Source organism: Schistocerca piceifrons, chromosome 5, assembly GCF_021461385.2.
Source record: "Schistocerca piceifrons isolate TAMUIC-IGC-003096 chromosome 5, iqSchPice1.1, whole genome shotgun sequence".
NCBI lineage: Eukaryota > Metazoa > Arthropoda > Insecta > Orthoptera > Acrididae > Schistocerca > Schistocerca piceifrons.
Window position 1 is genome coordinate 23,580,071 of NC_060142.1, and position 26,835 is coordinate 23,606,905.

A 26,835-nucleotide genomic window follows, 5' to 3' on the forward strand; every position below is an offset into this window, starting at 1 on the left:
AACCAAGATGCGACAGGGGGATTGAGTACATCGCATAAATCAAAGTTCGTTTAGAGGAAAGTGTCACATTATCACACATGAGACCGCTACGGTCGCAGGTTCGAATCCTGCCTCGGGCATGGATGTGTGTGATGTCCTTTGGTTAGTTAGGTTTAAGCAGTTCTAAGTTCTAGGGGACTGATGACCTCAGAAGTTAAGTCGCATAGTGCTCAGAGCCATAGTGCTCAGAGCCAGCCTACCTAGACGGAAAAAATTGACTGCATCCCTGTTTCCCTTCGCTTCCATGTCGACGTTTTCTCGGATTCCTATTGCTGCCGCGAACGTGTCCCCATGTACAATTTTTTCTGCGCAAATCAGAAGATACGCAAATACTTCCTCAATTTTCCGCATTTCGGTGTATATCCGATCAATTTATACCTATTTCCCGTCATTTTTCGCAATTATAACGATTTTTTAAGTCAGTTCTGTCCATGGGATCATGACATAACCTCTCGTTCTGTGTTTTAAAACTGCTTGTAAATGTAGCACAGCTGCCAACACCTAGCCCAAATGTGCTGATCAGGAGGCGTAATATAGCACTGTACTGGACCGTATCCATTCACCTCCACTTGTGGAGAGCGTGAAGTTAGTGGAGCTTTTATAGTGCGTAATTTTTCTTTGTTGGATGGTACAGAATAAAGATGATAGCATGTTGAGGAGTTAGATATGAATGGACGCGGATATGACTCAGATTGTAGTATCTGTATCTAGTTTGGAGGGGCACCACAATGCGCACATTTTCACCGAATAGTCAAAACACGGTGCTGTTGCACTATTTGGGTCGTTCTGTTTCTACATGGGTTGCAGAAGGAGCTGGATATGGCTTTCTTCTACTTCTGCTCAGTTAAGACTTAAATTGGAACGATCACAGAATCACAGACGCAAAGCTGGAGAAATTGGGACAGTTGCAGGATGCGTGGGGACTGACTAAAACCACGTTGGAGAAGGGTGACTCGTTTGGAGTAATGAGTGTGCCAGAAATATCATTCAGTTGTGGTTGTGATCCAACTCAGGTATGTGGGTGAATGGAAGGACTCCAAATCATAGTCATCAGTTCTAGCAGATAGCGTAACACTAGAGATCTGAAAAGCTAGTGTACATTTCTTACGACCTCAATCAGCACATCATCTACTACTAATGATTGTGATCCTTCTCAATCGGTCATAGCCTATAACTCAGTTGATATATTGTAGAACCTCTGAAATGCTATCGAGACAGAATACGTTAGAATTACTATAGAAATATCTAGCTGGGGCGGTGTAATGGAGTTGAACATACTGGCCTCATACCACGTTCCTCAGCTGAATCACCCTCAAAATTCAGCGATTTGATCACGAGGTTACATCCTCGGCTACCTGTAACCGGAGTGCTAGTCAGCAGACATATGAGACATGTCCACCCATCGCTGATTTTCTCTCAGTATTATTACGTATCATAGGCGATCAGTTAATGACCAAGTATTATACCTAGTGCCAACAGCCATGCCGCAGTGGTAACACCTGTTCCCGTCAGATCACCGAAGTTAAGTGCTGTCTGGCAGGGCTAGCATTTGGATGGGTGACCATCCAGTCTGCCAAGCACTGTTGGCAAGTGGAGTGCACTCAGCCATTGTGAGGCAAACTGAGGAACTACTTGATTCAGAAGTAGCGGCTCCGGTCTCGGAAACTGACATACGCCTGGGAGAGTGGTGTGCTAGGCACATGCCCCTCCACATCCACATCCAGTGACGCTTATGGGCGGAGGATGACACGGCGGCCGGTCGGAACCGTTGGGCCTCCATGGCATTTTCGAGAGGAGTTTTTTATTATACTTACTAATACTGGTGGATGCGTGATAGTTTCATCTTAAGAAGCATCAGGCTTATAAAGTATGTGTTTGTTTTCCGCCATGTGCAAAGGAGGTGCCTGTGGAATACTGTGATAGAAGAGGGAAGAGTATGACGAATTATAGGAATGGTATAGATATTTCTATATCCAGAGCCACCGCTGTCAGCAGGGTGTATTTCCGATACTTCGCTCATTGTCGAATGTCGTTCAACTGAGACCTCAATGTTAACATTTAGTTGTAATGTGTTGTTGGGGTGGTCTTCAGTCCTGAGACTGGTTTGATGCCGCTCTCCATGCTACTCTATCCTGTACAAGCTTCATCATCTCCCAGTACCTTCTGCAACCTACATCCTTCTGAATCTGCTTAGTGTATTCATCTCTTGGTCTCCCTCTACGATTTTTACCCTCCACGCTGCCCTCCGATGCTAAATTTGTGATTCCTTGATGCCTCAGAACATGTCCTACCAACTGGTTCCTTCTTCTTGCCAAGTTGTGCCACAAACTCCTCTTCTCCCAAATTCTATTCAATACCTCCTGATTAGTTATGTGATCTACCCAACTAATCTTCAGCATTCTTCTGTAGCACCACATTTCGAAAGCTTCTATTCTCTTCTTGTTCAAACTATTTATCATCCATGTTTCACTTCCATACATGGCTACACTCCATACAAATACTTTCAGAAACGACTTCCTGACGCTTGAATCTATAGTTAATGTTAACAAATTTCTTCAGAAACCCTTTCCTTGCCAATGCCAGTCTACATTTTATATCCTCTCTACTTCGATCATCATCAGTTATTTTGCTCCCCAAATAGCAAAACTCCTTTACTACTTTAAGTGTCTCATTGCCTAATCTAATTCCCTGAACATCACCCGACATAATTAGACTAGATTCCATTATCTTTGTTTTTCTTTTGTTGATGTTCATCTTATATCCTCCTTTCAAGACACTGTCCATTCCGTTCAACTGCTCTTGCAAGTCCTTTGCTGTCTCTGACAGCATTACAACGTCATCGCGAACCTCAAACTTTTTATTTCTTCTCCATGGATTTTAATACCTACTCCGGATTTTTCTTTTGTTTCCTTTACTGCTTGCTCAATATTGAGATTGAATAACATCGGGGAGAGGCTACAACCCTGTCTCACTCCTTTCCCAACCACTGCTTCCCTTTCATGCCCCTTGACTCTTATAACTGCCATCTGGTTTCTGTACAAATTGTAAATAGCCTTTCGCTCCCTGTATTTTACCCCTGCCACCTTTAGAATTTGAAGGAGAGTATTCCAGCCAACATTGTCAAAAGCTTTCTCTAAGTCTACAAATGCTAGAAACGTAGGTTTGCCTTTCCTTAATCTTTCTTCTAAGATAAGTCGTAAGGTCAGTATTGGCTCACGTGTTCCATTATTTCTACGGAATCCAAACTGACGTTCCCTGAGGTTGGCTTCTACCAGTTTTTCCATTCGTCCATAAAGAATTCGCGTTAGTATTTTGGAGCTGTGACTTATTAAACTGATATTTCGGTAATTTTCACATCTGTCAACACCTGCTTTCTTTGGGATTGGAACTATTACATTCTTCTTGAAGTCTGAGGGTATTTCGCCTGTCTCATACATCTTGGTTACCAGATGTTAGAGTTGTCTCCCAAGGCCGTCAGTAGTTCTAATGGAATGTTGTCTACTACCGGGGCCTTGTTTCGACTCAGATCTTTCATTGCATTGCTCTGTCAAACTCTTCACGCAGTATCCTATCTCCCATTTCGTCTCCATCTATATCCTGTTCCATTTCCAGAATATTGTCCTCAAGTACATCGCCCTTATATAGACCCTCTATATACAGGGCTGTTACAAATGACTGAAGCGATTTCATAAATTCACTGTAGCTCCATTCATTGACATATGGTCACGACACACTACACATACGTAGAAAAACTCATAAAGTTTTGTTCGGCTGAAGCCGCACTTCAGGTTTCTGCCGCCAGAGTGCTCGAGAGCGCAGTGAGACAAAATGGCGACAGGAGCCGAGAAAGCGTATGTCGTGCTTGGAATGCACTCACATCAGTCAGTCATAACAGTGCAACGACACTTCAGGACGAAGTTCAACAAAGATCCACCAACTGCTAACTCCATTCGGCGATGGTATGCGCAGTTTAAAGCTTCTGGATGCCTCTGTAAGGGGAAATCAATAGGTCGGCCTGCAGTGAGCAAAGAAACGGTTGAACGCGTGCGGGCAAGTTTCACGCGTAGCCCGCGGAAGTCGACGAATAAAGCAAGCAGGGAGATAAACGTACCACAGCCGACGGTTTGGAAAATCTTACGGAAAAGGCTAAAGCAGAACCCTTACCGTTTACAATTGCTACAAGCCCTGACACCCGATGACAAAGTCAAACGCTTTGAATTTTCGGCGCGGTTGCAACAGCTCATGGAAGAGGATGCGTTCAGTGCGAAACTTGTTTTCAGTGATGAAGCAAAATTTTTTCTTAATGGTGAAGTGAACAGACACAATGTGCGAATCTGGGCGGTAGAGAATCCTCACGCATTCGTGCAGCAAATTCGCAATTCACCAAAAGTTAACGTGTTTTGTGCAATCTCACGGTTTAAAGTTTACGGCCCCTTTTTCTTCTGCAAAAAAAAAAAAAAAAAAACGTTACAGGACACGTGTATCTGGACATGCTGGAAAATTGGCTCATGCCACAATTGGAGACCGACAGGGCCGACTTCATCTTTCAACAGGATGGTGCTCCACTGCACTTCCATCATGATGTTCGGCATCTCTTAAACAGGAGATTGGATAACCGATGGATCGGTCGTGGTGGAGATCATGATCAGCAATTCATGTCATGGCCTCCACGCTCTCCCGACTTAACCCCATGTGATTTCTTTCTCTGGGGTTATGTGAAAGACTCAGTGTTTAAACCTCCTCTACCAAGAAACGTGCCAGAACTGCGAGCTCGCATCAACGATGCTTTCGAACTCACTGATGGGGACATGCTGCGCCGAGTGTGGGAGGAACTTGATTATCGGCTTGATGTCTGCCGAATCTCTAAAGGGGCACATATCGAACATTTGTGAATGCCTAAAAAAACTTATTGAGTTTTTGTATGTGTGTGCAAAGCATTGTGAAAATATCTCAAATAATAAAGTTATTGTAGAGCTGTGAAATCGCTTCAATCATTTGTAATAACCCTGTACTCCTTCCACCTTTCTGCTTTCCCTTCTTGGCTTAGAACTGGGTTTCTAAATAAGCCCTTGATATTCATACAAGTGGTTCACTTATCTCCAAAGGTCTCTTTAACTTTCCTGTAGGCAGTATCTATCTCACCCATAGTGAGACAAGCCTCTACATCCTTACATTTGTCCTCTGGCCATCCCTACTTAGCCATTTTGCACATCCTGTTGATCTCATTTTTGAGACGATTGTATTCCTTTCTGCCTGCTTCATTTACTGCACTTTTATATTTTCTCCTTTCATCAATTAAATTAAATATTTCTTCTGTTACCCAAGGATTTGTACTAGCCCTCGTCTTTTTACCTACTTGATCCTCTGCTGCCTTCACTACTTCATCCCTCAGAGTTACCTATTCTTCTTCTACTGTATGTCTTTCCCCCATTCGTGTCAGTTGTTGCCTTATGCTTTCCCTGAAACTCTGTACAACCTCTGGTTTAGTCACTTTATCCACGTCCCATCTCCTTAAATTCCCACCTTTTTGTAGTTTCTTTAGTTTTAATCTACAGTTCACAACCAATAGATTGTGGTCAGGGTCCGCATCTGCCTCTGGAAATGTCTTACAATTTAACACCTGGTTCCTAAATCTCTGCCTTACCATTATATAATCTATCTGATACCTTCTAGTATCTCCAGGATACTTTCAATATATACAACCTTGTTTTATGATTCTTGAACCAAGTGTTAGCTATGGTTAAGTTATGCTCTGTGCAAAATTCTACCAGACGGATTCCTTTTTCATTTCTTACCTCCAGTCCATATTCACCTACTATGTTTCCTTCTCTTCCTTTTCCTACTCTCGAATTCCAGTCACTCATGACTATTAAACAGATACCCCTCCGTTGCTGTTGCACCTACGGTACGGCCATCTGTATCGCTGAGGTACGCAAGCCTCACCACTATGGTTCATTGGGGGTAGTTGTAAGTGCAGGGACAAAATATATATGTGCCCGGTTTCCAAGGGTGATGATTCTACCTCTGATTGCTTGACGTATGGTGATCTGTGCGGGGACGATTCACATTTTCCGTTAACGGTGGAAGACCTCCGAATGGAGAGACCTGTGGGAGTACAGGAATGTAGATGAATTAACTGTGTTGTCCTCTAGACGACTGAGCAGCGAACTAATACTTAGTATGTGTCGTATAGCTTTCGCGATCACGTGGAAATCTGATGAGATTCAATATGGACATGTGTTTGGGCAGGGTCATTATTCCTTGCCATGTAAATTGTTCGGTTTACTGTTTCTTCACATTTCCCATGTTTATTTAGTTGAGAGAAGATCGATTGTGGTTGCGTATCTAGTAGGTGGAAGACATGTTTACCGGTTCTCTAGAGATGAGAACCACCTTAGTTGACCTTGTACATTATAGGGATGATTTCTAATCTTATACATCACCAACATCGCTATTCACGAGTGGCAATATCTACTTCCTCTATTTGTTTCGAGTTCTCACATAAAGGTTTTCGCAGACGGGATAAGTTTCTAGTTACTCAATGGTCTAGAGCACACTCCACCAAGCTAAAGTTTGGGGTTTATTGAGAAATAATTAACAGTCTGCATCATCGGAATTGTGTTGCGTGAGCGATTAGTAGGATACTGCTGCGTGCAAACCATGCGAAAATATATTTGTTCTTGTAATCAAAGAGTATGGAGATGGGTATAGAAGAAAGCAATCAGGGAAGGAGGTCCGGACCAGAAACAGTAACGCGTTTGTGTCGAGGGCTAAACGAGGTCGAATTTGTAGAACAGATCTGAGACTGACTTCGACCTGCTGAGGTTCGCTCTGCTCACCTGTCGGGAGGTGACGCCCGCTGACCTCGCAGGGAAATATCTAATGCCGTGAGTATACATACTGTGCTGTCTGTCTTCACGGTATATGTACAAATTATGTAAAAGGGGCGATTTTGTATGTTTACTACATCGACACGGTATGTGGTGATATATTGCTGGGCTGGAGTTCGGTTTCACGCTCTAATATTCAAGCTACTGTCCTCGGTGGGAGGGCAGTGTAATTGAGTAAGTCTTCCCATATTTGACGATATGTAGGGGCATTTTGGAGGGTTTAATTGTCATTGCAATGTGCCTACCTGCGTAAAATAGATTTTATCATGCTGGATGTCTTGTCTGCAGAAAGAAAGAAAAGGCGGATGGTGCTTCCACACTGGTTGCATCAGTAATTCAGAGGGTAGATCCTATATGAGCCAATCTTAATGCTCGGTTCATTCACATGACATTCTTTTGTGATGGAATATAAGAGTCTCTACATAGCGGAGATGACGTTTGTGTGTGTTGAGAGCAGGAAGGGTACCATGTGGTGGACAGGGTACCATGTCAGGACTGTGAGTAAGACTGCATTCAATGTTATTATGCGCTATTTTCGTAAACAGGTTCTGTTAGGGAAAGAATTTCCTTCCATACAAGCTGAGACATCAAGAAAGCGAGCATCAACTATTTCTGGGACACTATACAATTTCCTAGAGGTCAACTCAGTTCTGGTTTTACATAGTCATGTGACATCTGTATAAGATTGATAACCTTGTTAGATGCTCTTCCGATGGTTTGTAGCTATGCGCGCGCACTTCACAGTGTTGTGTCACTCATGCAAGGCAGTTAGGCACCGTTAGACGCAGCTCACATGTCCAGCTAGGAACAATGCACACTGTGCAACTCTCAGAAGCATTGCAACTTTTCTCTCTCTGCGCTGGACCACAGGTAGAGCGAGAGGTCATACCAGCAGTGGTGATGATTATTTACACAGAGATGTGATGTCAGTATCCATAGGTATCGTGTCAGCAACAGTAAACACACACACTTGCTGCCCTGATGCGTTTCGCTTATGGGACTGGTGTGAGCGCACGTTGGAGTACTGTGACGTCAGTATAACACTGACCGTATACCCAAAAATAGGCACAACTTTCAGCTGCAGTGGTGTGAGAGCAATGGGTCATGTTGGCTTGCATCTGTTGGTGACTCGAGGCAGCATCAGCGCGCTCGGCAAATGTCTTCACTCCCGTCTGGTTGCGTCATCTATGGCACCTAGGTGAACACATATTTTGAGAGGAATTTCGGAGGTACCATGTATGAAAGGGAGATCGCCGCCTCATGCGTGCAGGACCCGAACGGGCACCTGTGTGTGGTCTGACAGCTGATGGCTGCTTCACTTCATGGGGCTGTCAGTAGCCTCCTGTGCGGTCTACTGGACAGGGTGCAGCGGGCGGTATCTGCGCATGTTTGTTGCATTATTTTGCAAGTGGGTCTGTAAGCTGTGCTATGCGCTATTTGGAGTAGTTTACAGATCAGTGGGTTGTATGGCTTGACCCCAAGCATGTGTTTTGTATCAGTGTGATAAATATATTCAGTTTCTAAATAAATTGTTCCAAAATAAATAAAGTAAACTCCTTCCTTACCCTTTCCACGAGCCCAGTGCAGGCCGAGTCATTTTCGCGCCATTTCCCCCCTCCAGACCACCATCTTGGATAATGGTACTTGTGTCATCAGCTGACGTCATGGCCGCCAAATTGGATTACGTCACTCATGCAGGGCAGTTATGCCCCGTTAGACGCAGCTCACAGACCAGCTAGGATGACAGTGCCCTCTGGTGGTGGTACTGTATACTAGGTCAGCTGGGTGCAGGACCTCGTGATGAACACACTGTATGGCAGTAGTGGCTCAAATTGTTTAGATAAAGACTGATGCATGATTTCGACAGTTGATGATTAGCAAACATGTTTGCAGAGCCTTTTAGTGGGCTGCATGTCTGTAGCTCTAATATTCAAGCTGTCATAGAGTGTGTTTTGTATTCATGTAATAAATATACTCCAATTCCTAAATAAGTAGTTTCAAAATAAATAAAGTACACTCCTTCCTCTCTCCAGCAGCCCAGCAGTGTTCGAGTCCTTTTTCCATGAATCCCCAGGAGGAGGTGGCGGTTGGGTGACGTATCTTCCTGCGAATTTCTTAGGTTAGTAGACGTGACCATGGTGTGATGCATTATCCTGTATGAATTTGAGCTTTCCACCATTTTTCTGGGGGAGGTGGCGGTCAGGTGACTTAGGTTAGTGGAGGTAGCCCAATTGCCCTATCTTCCCACGATTTTCTTAGGTTACTATAGATAACTGTGGTGTGATGCATTATCCTATTCCAATTTGAACTTCCTTCCAGGGGGGGCTTGCCAGGGGTACACAGCACTTTCCCGCCAAAAGACGCCATCTTGGATAACGGTACATGCTTCATCAGCTGACGCCATAGCCGCCATCTTGGATGAAGTCATGCACTGTTGACAAATCTACACGCCGCCATCTTGGATGACGTCATCGCCGCCATCTTTGATGCATCTGGCAACAATGCAGAGTGCCCCAGAACGCAGTTTACCCCAATGTTTACACATGTCGACTGTAGTATGATGGACAGTCTGGTAAAACTGGAGAGATGGCAAACTGTGGTGTAACACATCAGACATTAATGATGGGTGTTGGAACTGTAATGCTGGGCAGAGAACAAGTCTGTCTGAACACACAGTCAATCAAACATTCCCAATGATGAACCTCCATAGCCGACAAACCAAGCATGTGACATTGTTAACTCCACGACATCGGTAACTACGACTGAAATTCACAGTGGACGTTGGTGCAGTAGCAGAGCGTTGTGTTGTCTGACGAATTGCGGTACCTTCTACATAATTCGGATGGGAGCGCAAGAGTGTGATGGAATTGTTAGAGGAACACTGAGGCGGGTTGCAATTGACGTGCTGGCCACCCAGCTCGACAGATCGGAACCCGATCCAACACATCTGGGGTATAACTGAACGTGGCGTCAGAGTTCGTCGCTCTTCTCCCGGTAACTAGGTGACTTGTATGTGTAAATGTGGTGCCAATTACCTCCAGTGACCTAGCAAGGCCTCGTTGCTTTCATACCACAACGCTTCGGTGCTGTAACCTGGGCCAAAGTTGAATATAGCGGTATTATTTGGCTGGTCCAATGTTCGTGCTGATCAGTGTATGTTAGAACACAAAAAGTGACAAATACGGTTTTCATCTGCAATTGACGGAATTTAGTGTGACGTGTCCTGAGTTCGGCTTTTAACATAGAAAGCGATGGTGCATCTCGTTGGTGACGTTCCTCTCCACACGGCAGAACTCAGACTAGTCTGATTCTGCCTTTCGCTCTCTGAAATGTTCCTAAACGTGGCATTGCACATTGTGGCGACACAAAAATCAAACCGCTCTGGGCCCACGTTGGCTTTCGCAACGGAGGCAGAACACGGCAGGGAGCGTAGCGCGCAGGCAGCAGGCAGCATGTTAGGGGTGCACGGGGGGGTCAGCTGGGAAGGCGCTGGAGGCCCTAAATCTGCCGACGCGGGGCGGCGTTCATTCTACACGGTGGGCGGACGCGAATATTGCTTCTCTGCGCCACGCCTTCGAAGTCTTCCTCTTTCCGATACAGCGGCTTCTGCCTAGCCTGTTAGAGGCCGCACATTCGGTACAAAACCCTCCTACGTTTGTGTCTTTATTCCAAATAGGTTGAGCGTGAGTGACGACTACAGTTTATCAGCATTTACTTCCAGAGTGCTTTATCCACCGTGTACACTGCTGGAGCACATAAAGCGTGCTTCTGTGTGACGCTGCAACAAGAGGCGACATGGCGTTCGTGATGTCAGTGTAGTTCGATGTGCTACAGTGGCAAGAGACGCACGTACGAGTATCGTTCAAATGAAAATCTTGAAAGCGCAGTTAAATTCCTGAAGGATATACTATCGATTTGGCAGCTGCCGTGGCCTATCCTTGTTTTTCTAGGAATGACCGACGATTGGCAGCCTGTCGTTGAATCACAGATAAGATGACCCAAGCTGGCGTGCAACCTAAGTGGAAATAATATTTACGTGATCACAGCTGTTTAGCCTTACAGCCGTCATAAGCCAAAGCAATTAGTAATATCACTGTATGTACTGCGTCCGGTGATGGTTCTTCTACACGTCTGCGATGACGGAATAATCCATCCAGAAAATATAAAAAAAACTCTCATTCAAACACTAGGATGGTAGAAGACGGTCCTCTGACTAGTATAATCTAATACTGTCTTCTCTCTGTCTTCTGCAGATGAAAAACGCGAACCCCCAGTCAGAGATCAGATAACATCTGAATGTGAGTATAGGCACAAGAAGTGCTGTCAAACACTGAATGCTGCATACTCGACGATGATTTCCTACCCAGAGGTGAAGTCGAGAATCGTACAAGTTCGCAAAAGTACAGTGCATTACCGTTATAACTATAAAATCTCCTGAGAGCAAAGACAGCAAGTCTGTCTGTGGCAACAATAGCTGATACTGAGCGACCGTCAAACACGGGCGCTCGAAACGGAAGACCTCTTTGTCTCCACCGCTGGCTCCCCAGGAAAGCTCGGCTCCCTTCCCTCGTAACTGCAGAAGGCGAATCATATTCTCGAAACCACGGAATATTCTCCCTCTCTACAGATTCTTCCGAATGCCGGCCAACCATATTTTAGTCTTTTGTCGTCCTCCTTGGAAAGTTTGTGAGGAAATAGTTATGCCTGTTAATTAGGAGTTCATACAATGGTACACTTCTCAAAGTCCTTGGAAATAACCAAGCCGACGTGATTTCGGAGGTAACGCTTCCTCGTACCTGTCTGTGGCGTCCAAGATTTTCTGAGTTTCCGAAGCATTATCCCGTTATCCTTCTGCCGTCGCTGCAAACCGGCCGGCCGCCGCTGTATTGTGCTTCAGCGCTCAGGCGCCCGGAGCGTCCGTCTTGGGTTACGTCCTGTGTTAAGCAGGACAACACACGTGTGCGGGCTTTTCCACCCAGGGCTTGAGTTACGCCTGCCGTTTCATTTCCACTGATGTCCCAACCTCTGCTAGTATAGGCAATCATTCATTATGCCGTTTTGATAATAAAGACAATCCATCACCTTTCATGTAGTAAGCGTTAACAACTATCTACAAGGTGTACGTGACAATGTCAGTCTTCTTTAAATATCCATATATAAGGTGTACAACCTATCAAATGATACCTAATTCCGGTTGTAGATCACTGCAAAGTGTGTGGATGAGTGCTTGTAAGGTGCGAAATCACTTGTTAAGAAATGCTCTGACTCGGAGGTACCGACGAAGTGGTGCTCTGTTTTGTGTTCTCCACACTCTGAAGCAAGTCCACGTGAACGAGCGAACTTGCTATTCCAGGGCCGCCATTACCAGAAACAACATGGAGCGGCCTCTCATAACTACACTCCTGGAAATTGAAATAAGAACACCGTGAATTCATTGTCCCAGGAAGGGGAAACTTTATTGACACATTTCTGGGTTCAGATACATCACATGATCACACTGACAGAACCACAGGCACATAGACACAGGCAACAGAGCATGCACAATGTCGGCACTAGTACAGTGTATATCCACCTTTCGCAGCAATGCAGGCTGCTATTCTCCCATGGAGACGATCGTAGAGATGCTGGATGTAGTCCTGTGGAACGGCTTGCCATGCCATTTCCACCTGGCGCCTCAGCTGGACCAGCGTTCGTGCTGGACGTGCAGATCGCGTGAGACGACGCTTCATCCAGTCCCAAACATGCTCAATGGGGGACAGATCCGGAGATCTTGCTGGCCAGGATAGTCGACTTACACCTTCTAGAGCACGTTGGGTGGCACGGGATACATGCGGACGTGCATTGTCCTGTTGGAACAGCAAGTTCCCTCTCCGGTCTAGGAATGGTAGAACGATGGGTTCGATGACGGTTTGGATGTACCGTGCACTATTCAGTGTCCCCTCGACGATCACCAGTGGTGTCCGGCCAGTGTAGGAGATCGCTCCCCACACCATGATGCCGGGTGTTGGCCCTGTGTGCCTCGGTCGTATGCAGTCCTGATTGTGGCGCTCACCTGCACGGCGCCAAACACGCATACGACCATCATTGGCACCAAGGCAGAAGCGACTCTCATCGCTGAAGACGACACGTCTCCATTCGTCCCTCCATTCACGCCTGTCGCGACACCACTGGAGGCGGGCTGCACGATGTTGGGGCGTGAGCGGAAGACGGCCTAACGGTGTGCGGGACCGTAGCCCAGCTTCATGGAGACGGTTGCGAATGGTCCTCGCCGATACCCCAGGAGCAACAGTGTCCCTAATTTGCTGGGAAGTGGCGGTGCGGTCCCCTACGGCACTGCGTAGGATCCTACGGTCTTGGCGCGCATCCGTGCGTCGCTGCGGTCCGGTCCCAGGTCGACGGGCACGTGCACCTTCCGCCGACCACTGGCGACAACATCGATGTACTGTGGAGACCTCACGCCCCACGTGTTGAGCAATTCGGCGGTACGTCCACCCGGCCTCCCGCATGCCCACTATACGCCCTCGCTCAAAGTCCGTCAACTGCACATACGGTTCACGTCCACGCTGTCGCGGCATGCTACCAGTGTTAAAGACTGCGATGGAGCTCCGTATGCCACGGCAAACTGGCTGACACTGACGGCGGCGGTACACAAATGCTGCGCAGCTAGCGCCATTCGACGGCCAACACCGCGGTTCCTGGCGTGTCCGCTGTGCCGTGCGTGTGATCATTGCTTGTACAGCCCTCTCGCAGTGTCCGGAGCAAGTATGGTGGGTCTGACACACCGGTGTCAATGCGTTCTTTTTTCCATTTCCAGGAGTGTATCTACGAGGGAAACTTTTAGTTTCGATGCAAAAGTTAATATTCTCCCCAAGTTTATAGCTGCATTCATGCTGAAAAATACAACGTTGTGAAACCGGATACATCTTTTGAAACACTTTGTATTTTAAAAACTTCATAAAATTTTAGCTGAACTTTTTTCTGTCTTTATATGGTTCATTAAAACGTATGTCTCCTCATGTTCGTCTTGGGTAACCTTTCGTTCGGTAACGACTTGCCACAAGCTGTAGCTGACGATTATCTCCTTGGTCGGTGACCAATCGAACAGTTTTGTAGCATTTGCTTTGCAGGTCAACACTGTTGGAATAAGTATAGTGTGGATTAATGCAGATGCAGTGAAGAGACAACGGTGCTCATGTCAACGAAGTGTAAATTTGAATTAGAGTCAGCGGGATTGGACAGAGGACGCGCTGCAACGACATTCTTAAACCAACAATGCACGTTTCTCATAAAAACCATAACTGCATTGCTACGTCGTTGCTTGCAAATATGTACCGTCAGCTATGTTTATTCTCTCGTCTAGTTGCAGTTTTATACGCTCCACACAGAGCTCTTTCAGTTAATAAGCTCATGTGACAGGCAATATTAATTTGTAAGAGCAGTTGCCTCGTCTGATCCCATCCAGCTAGTCTGGTTTTTACATCCCTGTGCAGAACGGACACGCTGCAAAACTCCAAAATACCTGCGATATAAAAAATAAATGTAACTACCAGTGCGACCTGCCACATCACTATAGGTAGTCAGTGTCCCATAATAAATAATGGTGTTTCATGGAGTTACTAGCACGTAAAACCGAACCATTAGGTTAGAAGGGGTTACATACGTCACGAAGCGTTTTATGACAAAAATTCATAGAAGTGGCACCTACGTTTAACTGATGATATACCGGAATGAATAAAGAATCGACAACCGGCCGGTGTGGCCGAGCGGTACTAGGCGCTTCAGTTTGGAACCGTGCGACCGCTACGGTCGCAGGTTCGAATCCTGCCTCGGGCATGGCTGTGTGTGATGTTCTTAGGTTAGTTAGGTTTAAGTCGTTGAGCCATTTGAACCATTTTAAAGAATCGACAAAAGTGTAAAAATATTGAAAGGGAACAACAACAAGGTACAAGATATTCAGTAGTGCAGTTCAGCAGTGGTATAGCAAAAGCAAGACGATGATGGATGGATGGATAGATGGATGATCTATGTTGTGTAACGCACTCTGGTCTTATGATAAGTTTTAAATATTTCTCTAAATGCACGAAATTCGATCATATGTCTCCGTTTCTCTCTACTGGACATGACGTTGAACCAGATGTAAGAAAGTAGTTAAGAAAATCTAATTCTCGAAAAAGAAATTGAGAATACTTTTCTTTGGTACATTGGCTACATGTATTATTAAATATAAATTGGTTCTCTTTTAGCTTTTAGTGATCTCAGAGTTACAGAGAACCCTATAAAATCGAAGATTTCTGTTGGAATTGCTGGGAACAACTTTCGTTTGTTATGTCGATGAGTCACATTCCATTTATTATAAATTGCCCTTGCTTCTTGGTCTGTATATTTTACAACCTTGTACACTATTTTAGGTGTATTGAACAAGTGCACTAAACAACATGAAAGTCTCCATAATCGAGGACACACTCCTTGAAGTCATTGTGAGATCCCTAGATTTAGACAGAATATCCTGTAACATATTAACTGATATTAACTGATGTTATTTGTACATTCATTGCCACATCATTCCACCTAAGTCACTTCGGCAATCGAATCTCATCAATCACTTCTTTGTTGTACCTTCCTGCAATAACGTCTTCAACCACGTCCATTTCTTCCACATTGCCTGCTATCTCTGAACACGCCAGCTCCACATCAATATCTCGAGCTTCTGATTTTGCTCCTGACATTTACATTACTTCTTCTAGATCTAGTTCATTTTGTAAATCATATTTCTTCTGGTACTTAAGCTTATTCGACATGTTGGTTTCACAACATAACGTGTTACAGTAACACAACTGGAGAAAACTAGTAACACAGAAAAATATTTGACTGAATATTATTACACACAACAGTGTATTATAATTTGAAACATTAATTACACATTTGTACTAAAATAACTTCCGTTTATACATCTACGTTTTATTGTCACACGGATTCGCAAGCCTGGGTAGCAAGGAACCCTAATAAACATTTTAATTTTTATTTATTATACAGATAAATTTACTTAAGAAATTCAACAGTCTTAGTGAGGGTAGTTTAACAATGTCACATAGTCTGACAAATATATACTGTTTCAAACAGCTGCAAATAATGAAAAAATTCTATTGGTGACCTGCAGTACCCCGCCTGCTATTCAGAAAGTTAAATAGATTGAATAAGTTTGATACAGTGTTTTTCATTTAGTATCCATTTTCGCAATCTGCTTGTCGTATATGAAAAATCTCCATCCCCCCTTTATACGCACATCTAATGGGCTTTCTGTAACTCATCCAGTAGTTTCATGTTACATTTCTCGATTACATATTTATATCCTTTGTCTTTGGTGCGTGTAGCTATTGCTGAAAGGGGTGAACTTGATATGTTCTTCAAATAAGGTATTGAAGTTGCATCCGGAACTGATTATACATTTAATGGGATGTTTTCAGGCGTCTAAAGACGATTTTTCAACTATAGACGAGTGTATATTGATTAACTCCACCCTTAATAATAACTTGGCGGCAGAATCTAAACGACCAAATTAACACTGTACTTCTTATCGTAATTCCTCTGCTGTAAGTGGATGCAAGATGATATCTTTGTTTTCGAAAGACTGTTAGTTTCCCCCACGTTGTGGTTATACTAATGGGGGTGTTGCGCCAGTATCAATATGTTCCAGAAAGCAGCGCGAAACAATGCGATTTTTCTGGGGCTCATATCTCGGTCCCTGTTGATCACACATATAAGGGGTCAACCGTTTTGGATAGTACTTGGCCCAGTGACTTCTTGTGTACCTAGCAGAAGATAATTTGAACATTAAACACTTTCTCCAGCCCAGGTAAACTGAGAAAATCGGTGATTCGTCTGCATTAGGTGTGATCTAGAGTGGACCATAGTAATATGCTATTCTGCCTTGCGGCAGGTCTTGTCATGGGTTAAGCCTCTTCCACTTTTGCCTGTCCATAGCCAGTCTTTTCATTTCTGAATATTTGTCTCCTTTGATATTGTCCAACATTTGATATCTTCTTCTCCCTCTTCCTCTTTTTCCCTAAAAAAAATGGTTCAAATGGCTCTAAGCACTATGGGACTTAACATCTGAGGTCATCAGTTTCCTACACTTATAACTACTTACACCTAACTAACCTAAGGACTTTACACACGTCCATGCCCGTGGCAGGATTCGAACCTGTGGCCGTAGCAGCAGCACGGTTCCCGACTGAAGCGCCTAGAACCGCTCGGTAACAACGGTAGGCCTTTTTCCCTCCACCATTCCTTCTGCTCCATCCTTCAATAAACAATGTCCAATCCAGTTCTGTTTTCTTTTTCCGGTGACTTTCACCATGAGTCTTTCTTCTCCACCTCCTCTTAATACTTCTTCATTCCTTACTCGGTCTTCCCATTTCACATTTTCCATTCTTCTCCATTATCCACATCTCTAGTGCCTCCAATCTTCTTTCATCTTCCTTCCTCAATGTCTAGGTCTCCGCACCATCCAGTGCAACGCTCCAGATGTAACATTTAGCAAGTCTTTTCCTTAGATCTTTGTTTAGTAATCCAAAAAGTAATTTCTGTTTCCTCTTGAATCCTTCCTTTGCAGTTGCAATTCTTTTCCTAATTTCTGTTGAACAATACATATCGTCCATTATTACACTTCCCAAGTAATTGAAGTTATTCACTTGCTCTATTTCTTCTCCCAAGTAATTGAAGTTATTCAATTGCTCTATTTCTTCTCCCCTATTTTCATACGGCATTTTCCCCCTTTTCTCCAGTTACAGTGCTTCTCGTTTTCTTCTTGTTAATCTTCATTCCATATTCTTCTAATTTTGTGTTTAGATCATCTAACATTTGGAAATGTGGACCTTAGGTGGCTTCTGAAGATAACATTCCTTCGCAGGTGCGTCCTGGGAAAAACCTGAAAAACCATAGTTTTTTGGGTACCAAAAGTACGAATTCTTAGCATAGTCACTTCTACAATTTCTGTTCATGGCAGATCGTCGAAATTCTTACCATATGTTCTTATGATGATAATATCGGGGCACTTCGAAAATTTCTTCGGTATCACTATCCGTTAGCGATATCCAGTGGTGCAAAGTTACAGTACTTTCGCAGGAAACTGCAAAAACACGTTTTAGCTGTTTTTGCACCGTGGGAGGCAAGTATCTAAATAACTAACCATAATAAATGGCTGAGATCTGAATCGTACGCTCTTCAGGCATTTGTATAGAAACGTTATTTTCCCGTTTTTGAAGATCTTTACCAATTACGAAGACACCTACAGAACCATGATTTTTGGGTACCGAAACTACCATTTGTGGAGATGGGATTTCTATCATATCTCTTCATGGCAGATCGTCGAAACTTTACCACGTGTTCTTTAAGACGATGTTCTCTTAGAACGTTGAAATTTTTTCTCCATATCATTATCCGTTACCAAGATCCATGTTTCATAGTTACCGTACTTATGGGCGGAAAATGTGTAATTAATATGCGGTCTGAGGCGAAAATATAATTTTAACTGACGTAGTGAAGATATGGTAAGAATTCTAGAGTCACCGTAAGGAGGTGTAAGTCACCAAACTATGTTCGCATTTTTTCACCATTAAAACTTTATGAAGCACCGTCTCTATATACTGGGCCAATCACAGCTATACAAACACACCCAAAGTGGCACTGCAGTGTCAAAAATGGGCTAAAAAGGATGTTAACATATCTTAAAAGATCTTCATATATCTGATCATAGAATGAAGGCTTTCACTACCGGATGACATAGCCGCTGGTAAACCTTTTGGGACATGAAGTCGTGGTCCAAGAAACTCTTCTGTGGACGTCGTTTCGTCCAGGATTGCACTGGACATCCTCAGAGGCGCTCCTTCACTGAGTCTTGCCTACTGACCGGTCGGACTTCCGAGACCGACATAAATACTGTAGGAAAGGGGGCGTGGTCAAAGTAACACGTGGTGAGCAGAGATAATCCTTGTTAAAGATAAACCTTAAATACTGACTGTCATCTTGTCAAAGGTAAAACTAACGATTTTGCAGAGCTACTGCCCATAAGTTCATTGCCTCATCTTTCCTATTAAAATTATCCTGATGCTTATAAATTTCAATGGCTTTTCTACGTATAATTTGACGTTGTAGATAAAATTTCTGTTTCAGAAACCTTCACTTCGTGGTTTCCTGACAGAGCATGCTCTGCTACAGCCGATTTTATCTATTTTTCCTAGTCGGCAAAGACTTTCGTGCTGTCTTAGCCGCATAATTTCGCTCCTCTTGGTAGTTCCGATACAAACTTTACCACACTTAATATATCTGCCAAAAATTACGTTTTACTAGAAAAACTGCAAACTCAGTAAAAGATTTCTCGTAAGATTTTTATTTTTTTTAAGATACAAATCTGAAGCCGCGTGTTTTTGATGCATTGGCGATCAAAGGATCTGGACAAAATGTGAAGCGAATGATTTTGTGTTAACCTTATATTATGGGTAATTATTTGTTATTTATATGTGTCAAAGTTTACAAATGTGTCGAAGTACGTAAACAAACCGTCAAAACTTTGCTGACCTACAGAATTCGATTTATATAAGCAGCATACTGTACTGTTGCAGGGAAAAGGAAGGAACTAGCGAAAACACCTTCTGTTCGAAGACAAAAAAGATTATGTTTCTCTTTAAAAGACTCTGTCAGAAAAGTGGGATACCAGATGAAAGAGAGGTGGACAGAGGCAGAAGCAGTGGGAGTAAAAGAGGGATGAGTGGAGATTATACGTGTCCGGGGGTGCGAACCCTCCAGGAGCTGTGGACTTTGACACGTGGGTACAGGACAGAGGAGGGCGCATGTTGACCGAAATTTTAAAGACGTGAGTGTTGGGGAAAAACTAAGTTGGATTCCCCCCTCAAATTATTGAGCAGTCGACGTATGGTGGAGACTGTGGCAGTGGGAAAGAAAGATAAAAAGGAGGAAGTGTAAGGGAGACAGGTGATAGTGGCGGTGAGATATGTTCCAAAGCAATGGGAGCAAATGAGACAGTGAACAGAGACACACACACAGACAGTGACAGTGATAGGAAGATCCTGAGTACGAAGGTTTAATTACAAACAGTGGCTGAGTAAATGGATTTAGAAGAGTCTGTATTAATAGAGCGCGAATATGTAAGCATGCCTAAACTTTTGGTAAGGTACACGGAATGAGGCTTGAGCCAGCTGGTTCCTCACTTTACTGTCTGAGTCTTTTAAAGAGGGACATAATCGTCTTTCTTATGGTCCAACAGAAGCATTCTTCCTCGGATAACAGTACACATCGGTTGGAATGATCAGAGACACCACTCATGGCAACGGCCTGCACGGTGGAACGTCAGTCAATTCAAATATATATATATATATATATATATATATATATATATATATATATATATATATATATATATATATATGGGTGCAATGAATTATTACGATCTAGCAAAATTGATTTTAGTTTTGTAGATTCATCATGTAGAACTTACAATGTGCCAATACAGAGAAGAGATTATAACATTGTACTTATTGTGTGTTGAACGGAATGGCTCAAAATGGCTCTGAGCACTATGGGACTTAACTTCTGAGGCCATCAGTCCCCCAGAACTACTTAAACTAATTAACCTAAGGACATCACACACATCCATGCCGGAGGCAGGATTCGAACCTGCGACCGTAGCGGTCGCGCGGTTCCAGACTGAAGCGCCTAGAACCGATCGGCCACTCCGGCGGCGGAATGGACAGTGTCATGTTCCTGGGACGACTGTAGGAACGAGGGACAGTTATCACGCTGTAAGCTGCCTGCGCCGTCCTGCGTACGTGCCGAGGAGACAGTGAAAGTACAGGTAAATTCGGACACGACTTTCGGTGTGGTATACTGAAACGCACTGTTGGTAAAAAAAAAATAAATAAATAAAAAAAAATGGCTCAAATGGCTCTGAGCACTATGGGACTTAACTTCTGAGGTCATCAGTCCCCTAAAACTTAGAACTACTTAAACCTAACTAACCTAAGGAGATGACAGACATCCATGCCCGAGGCAGGATTCGAACCTGCGACTGTAGCGGTCGCGCGGTTCCTGGCTGAAGCGCCTAGAACCGCTCGGCCACAGCGGCCGCCGCTATTGGTCAGACGGCACATTTCCATTGATCTATGGTGCAGTCTCAGCGATTTCAGTGGTATGCAATCGTAATTGACGGCGTCATCGGATCCACAATTTGTGTTCGTCGCCTGTGGAGCGGCACGTTCATCGGTGTGCGATCTGCCGTGCGCTCCGATACACCTGTGCATCCACGATCACTGCACTCCGTCGTCACAGACTGGGAAGTCTACGACCTTCACGTTCCTTGATGAGGCGACGTGAATATCCAGCACCTTCTGGGCTGCTCACAATTTCGCCATCCTTGAACCGCTTTCCATAGCCGCTCACGAAGGTAGCATGGGAACATTTGATTAGCTTCAGCGTCACCGAGATGTTCCTTTCCGGACGCCGGGCCATACCAATTTGTTACGGCCACCCGACTGGTTCCCCACTTGCCTCGGCTCGGGCTGCGTTCTTTTCTTATCGTGTCGCGTGTCCGCAACGGCGCCAAGGCCATTCACCGTTGCGGTGGGCAGTAATCGTAGCGTTTTGGCTCATCAGCGTTTCTAACGGACTTACAAGCAAATATTTCAGATCTGACGCAGTTAAAGATGTACACTGGTCAGGCAGAACATTATGAGCACCGACCTACTATCGATATAAACTTGTCCAGGCGATAGCAGCGACACCTCCTGAGTAATGACTACTGCTCAGACAAACTCACGGTTCATAGAGTATCAATAACGTGCTGTCCGTGTCTAGCATGAGGAAGGCGCTCCCTGAGTTTGACCCACGACAGAGGCTCGGCACGAACATTTCCGAAATTGCATGACTTGTTGAGCGTTCGGCTAGTGCTGTAGTGAGTGTCTTCAATACGTGGTAGAACCACGTCCATACGTCGTGTGACTGGGCGGCCACTCCTCATTATAAAGGTCGGACGTCGTAGGCTGGGCAGACTGGTAAACCATGACAGGCGGCTGACTATGTCGCAACTAACATCAGACTTTAGTGCTGAGCAGAATACAAGTGTGTCTGAACACACAGTGCACAGAACACTCCTAACGAAGGGCCTGCGCGGCCGACGACCCATACACGTGCAAATGTTGTCACCACGAAATCGGCAACTACTACTGAAATGGACACGTGACTGTTAGCACTGGACGCCGGCGCAGTGGCAGAGCATTTCACGGTCTGATGAATTTCGATACCTTCTTCATCATACCCGATGGCAGGGCGTCTTCCGAGGGAACGGCTCCGGGTCACCGGTACTGCGGGATGGAGACAAGCAGACGGCAGCTCCGTGGGTCTAGTGGAGCTCGAGCGAGGCCATGATCATGTTTCCCGACGATCATGTTTCTCGACGGCAGTGGCATTTTCCAAGAAGGTAATGTGCCGTGTCACAATGCCAGCAGTGTGATGGAGTGGTTCGAGGGTCACAGCGGCTAGTTGCACTTGTGCTGCCCCCCAATTCACCAACTCTCAACTCGATGGAACATATCTCAGATGTGATTGTACGTGACGTCAGAGATCGTCTGCCCCCTCCCCGGAATTTACGGGTATTAGGTGGGCTGTGTGTGCAGATGTGGTGCCAGCTCCCTCCAGCGACCTACTAAGGTCTCATTGTTTCCATGCCACGACGCCTCGCTACTGTTATCCGTGCCCAGCTCGCTCTAAGGCAGGCGGTCATAATGTTCTGGCTGTTCAATGTATCTTGACATCTTCGTCATACATTTCCGTAATCTATGACGGTTCTCCCCTAGTTTAGGTACAGTAGTCTGTCGGTGCGCACACCTTTCGAGTGGAGACGCCAAATGGAGTGTGTTTGTGAACAAAGTAGCGTTGCCGCTGTCGTGGGGAAGCTGACTAGCCGGACGCGCCTCCTGCCCGCAGGTGGTGAAGATGCTGGCGGCCGTGGTGGTGGTGTTCGCGACGCTGTGGCTGCCCTACCGCGGCCTCCTCGTCTACAACTCGTTCGCCACGCTCTTCTCCGGCACCAAGTACATGGACCTGTGGTTCCTGCTGTTCGCCAAGACCTGCGTCTTCATCAACAGGTAGGAGCACTGCGGCACCGTCGACACGGTGCAGCCACCACAAGCCCCGAGAGATCACGTGCCAACTTAACAAGTCCATTTCATCTCTGTTACGTCTGCAGCTACCTACTTCCACTCTCGCGAAGTAGAGTTGGATTAGGTCCTCTTCTGCTTCACCTTACCGACGCATTCTCGATCTGTCAAGCGAATCGTTGTCTGTGGCTTATTCTCTGTCTCAGATCCCGATTCTACAGAGCTCATACGCCTCCACAACATTATTCGTTTGCGGCGAGTAGTTCTACATTTCGAATTCTATGAGAAAACAGTTGGGGCCTACAGCCAGGTCTATCTGGGAAGTGCATAACGCTCCAAACAATTCTGATAGTGGAATAGGAATTCCTCCCAGCAATGGAAAATAATGCTGGACGCTCTGGGATTCTCGGACACTTCGCGACCTGGGTTTTACAAGCCAGACCTTCCTGTTATCGTTCTGGTCTTCAGTCCGAAGACTCGTTTAGTATAATTCCTCAGTTCTGAAGCCTTTACTGACTGCAAAAAAAGTTTCCGAACAGGGGTGTACTTTTTTCCGAAGAATACTTTGTCTCTTCCAAAAAAATTACTTTTTTTTCCGAAGAAGAGTTTATCGCTATGAAGCTCAATTTAGTTTTCCCGAAGAAGATTCTTTTTTGTAGAAAATGCTACCTTTTCCGAAAAGTAGTTTTAATATTTTAAGAATAGTATGAATACCGTTAAGAAGTTTTTGGTTCCTGCGGAGGCGTCATCAGTTTTCTGCAGACGAGATTTTTTGTGTTCCCAAACTAAGCGTATTTTTTCAGAAAAAAAGAGATTTTTTTTAAGTTTTCGACAGAAGTTGTATAGTTTTAAACAAAATTTTTGTCGTTTTCGATGCATTTTTGTTAGTATTGGAATAGATATTTGGATAGGTTGACTAGATGACAGACCCGTCATTCCCGTTTTTCTACCAGAAACGAAACCTTGTATGTCCTCCTGCAGAAGAATGGGTGTGAGATAGCCCTGCACAGTTTCTGTACTCTGGGCGCAGTTGCTTCCCGTGTCTACAACGCAATTTCGTAAACGTCTCTATGTCAATGCCACACTGTAGACGGCTGCCGTTTTCGCCCACGGACGACTGCTTCTTCGCAATTGAAAACTGTCAAACCGCTGCTAGGTCTGTGGGATTTCATGGAAGTTGAGTCGACTGTACCAGTGGCTTAGTAGTAAAGAATGAATGTATTGAAACTTCATGTATGATGCGGTACTTTTTCACGCATCTCAGTGTTTACGACGTAATATCTGTTGAACTATCTGTCGTACAATAATATACTTGTGTGTGTACATGCAGTGTCGTATGTGGATACTGTCTGCGAAGTAAGATAGGAATAAAGTTAGTAACACAGAAGTAACAAATTTAAACGCCATTTATGATACGGCAGTTTTTCATGCACCTCATTGTGTATGACGTCATATCTCCCGAACTATGACGGGTGGGTGGTTCTTACCACGACAGCGATTGCTGCCTGACAGTAAGGCATGTGTTTAGCGGGTTTGGTTGAAATCGACGAGTGCTTTACGATGTGATGTGAAGCATACGTATATACATACATATTTACGTGCATCCATTCTTGTAATATGTGTTTATTCAAGAGTGAGTAACCTTGACCTACCTTGTCCCATGGAGAAAACTGCTCGAGGCTGGGCTGCGGGTCCTGGAGCCTGGCCCGCGGAAGGTCTGTCTGACGAGCGCCAGCGCGTGCCTCCGAGGCGGCGCTGGAACCTGCCGTAGCCGGATCGAGTCCTGGCGTTGGAAGTGGAAACCATTTTAATCGCCAGTATTTCGCCAGCGAGTGGAAAAGAGCTGGTGCGAATAAGTTCGATCACCAGACGCCCTCGCCGATGTCCTCGGTTACTTCCAAATCTCATCGCACTGACTCATGAGCTGAGGGCATATGATATTGTTGATGACGATACGGTGGATGGAGACGTAAAGATTGGAGCCCCATGAGGAGCCGAATGGGCTGCGTAGCGGCACAAGATATCACCCCCTTCTTCCTCTCGTCGTCACTGCTTTCGGGTCTTCAGTCTCCTGCACCACCGACCCCTTCGTCTCAGAGCACCTGCACTCAACCTCTTCGATTTGCCTTGTAACATTGTTAGTTCAAAATGTTTCGGAACTGTAATAATAAAGGATACTGAAATAAAAACTTTTTAATATAATACTTTCTTAAAACGGATTGAAAAGAACAAAATAATTTCTCTTATCTTCGTAGAGATTCTTAATCCCACCCAGATACCCCGGAAAATCTGTGCTTGTGAATTTTTAATAGTTGTGACAATACTTGTAAAACATAAAACAAAAAAGTCAGGGCATTCAATAGGTAACTGATGCATGAATAGTTGATCTCAGTCACCAACACTATTGTCAGATTTTTATCAACGACAACGTATTTCTAGATCTCCAGAAGGCTTTTGACACCGTACCTCACAAGCAGCTTGTTGTGAGGTTGCGTGCTTATGGAATATGTCTCAGTTATGCGGCTGGATTCGTTATTTCCCGTCAGATAGGTAGTAAACGACGAAAAGTCATCGAGTAAAAACGAACAGATTTCTGGAGTTTCGCAAGGTCGTGTATTAGGCCTCTGCTGTTTCTTACCTGCATAAACGATTTAGGAGACAACCTGAGCAGCCGTCTTAGGTTATTTGCAAATCGCGCTGTCATTTATCTCCTAGTAAACTCATCAGAAGATCAAACCAAATTGCAAACAATTTATAAAAGAATGGCTCGAAAATTGTAGCCGGACGCGGTGGCCGTGCGGTTCTAGGCGCTGCAGTCCGTAACCGCGGGATTGCCACGGTCGCAGGTTCGAATCCTGCCTCGGGCATGGATGTGTGTGATGCCCTTAGGTTAGTTAGGTTTAAGTAGTTCTAAGTTCTGGGGGACTGATGACCTAAGATGTTAAGTCCCATAGTGCTCAGAGTCATTTTTGAAAATTGTAAACTGACCTTAAACATCTACATCTAAATGTGTACTCTGCTAGCAACCAAGCGGTGTGTGGCGGACGGCAAAATTCGCGCCAAAGTCATGTTTTCCCCGCTCTGTTCCACTCGCAGAACGCGCGAGGGAAAAACGAGTGTCTAAACGCCTCAGTACGAGCTCTAATTTCCCTTACCTTTGAATGGCGATCATTGCGCGATTTGAAAGTTGGTGGTAATAATATATGCTCTACATCCTCGGCGAAGATCGGATTTTGTAATTTAGTGAGCAGTCCCTTCCTTTTGGCGCATCGTCTATCTGCAAGGGTGCCCCACTTCTAACAACCCTACCACAACAAAGGTCAAAATTTTAATAACGATTGTGGTGTTGCTCACGCTGCTAAATACTGCATTTTCGGGGAACAACAATCATATTACGTGGCAGGTGTCATTAGAGCACAGTTAATAGTCATTTCATGTAATAATAAGGATAAACTAGGCACTCATCTTTTTGTGTTTCCCACGCTGGTCTCGTGGTAAAATCAAGGCTCAATCGTTGAAAATCTAGGTGATTATGATTCCAAGCTCGGATGCAAAGAGGCCTAGGTTTTATTCTGCTATATTCAAAAGTTTTGTAGATGCGCTTCTCAAACCATTCTTGGAGATTAAACCTTTCAAAGTTAGCACAATAGTGATGTAAAAAAAATAATCACCACTCCGAATTTAAGTTACACTTCCTTTTAATTGCTTTTATTGCAATGTCACGTAACACACAAAAC

General features: G+C 44.7%; 1 protein-coding gene across 1 annotated transcript in view; it reads left to right on the plus strand.

Moving 5' to 3' along the window:
- LOC124798093 (thyrotropin-releasing hormone receptor-like) overlaps positions 1–26,835 on the plus strand; it is a 169,028-nt gene that overhangs the window by 131,397 nt on the left and 10,796 nt on the right. The window contains exon 4 of the mRNA XM_047261336.1: positions 22,926–23,086. Coding sequence (XP_047117292.1) covers positions 22,926–23,086 — 161 coding nt within the window. The remainder of the gene's footprint in view (positions 1–22,925; positions 23,087–26,835) is intronic.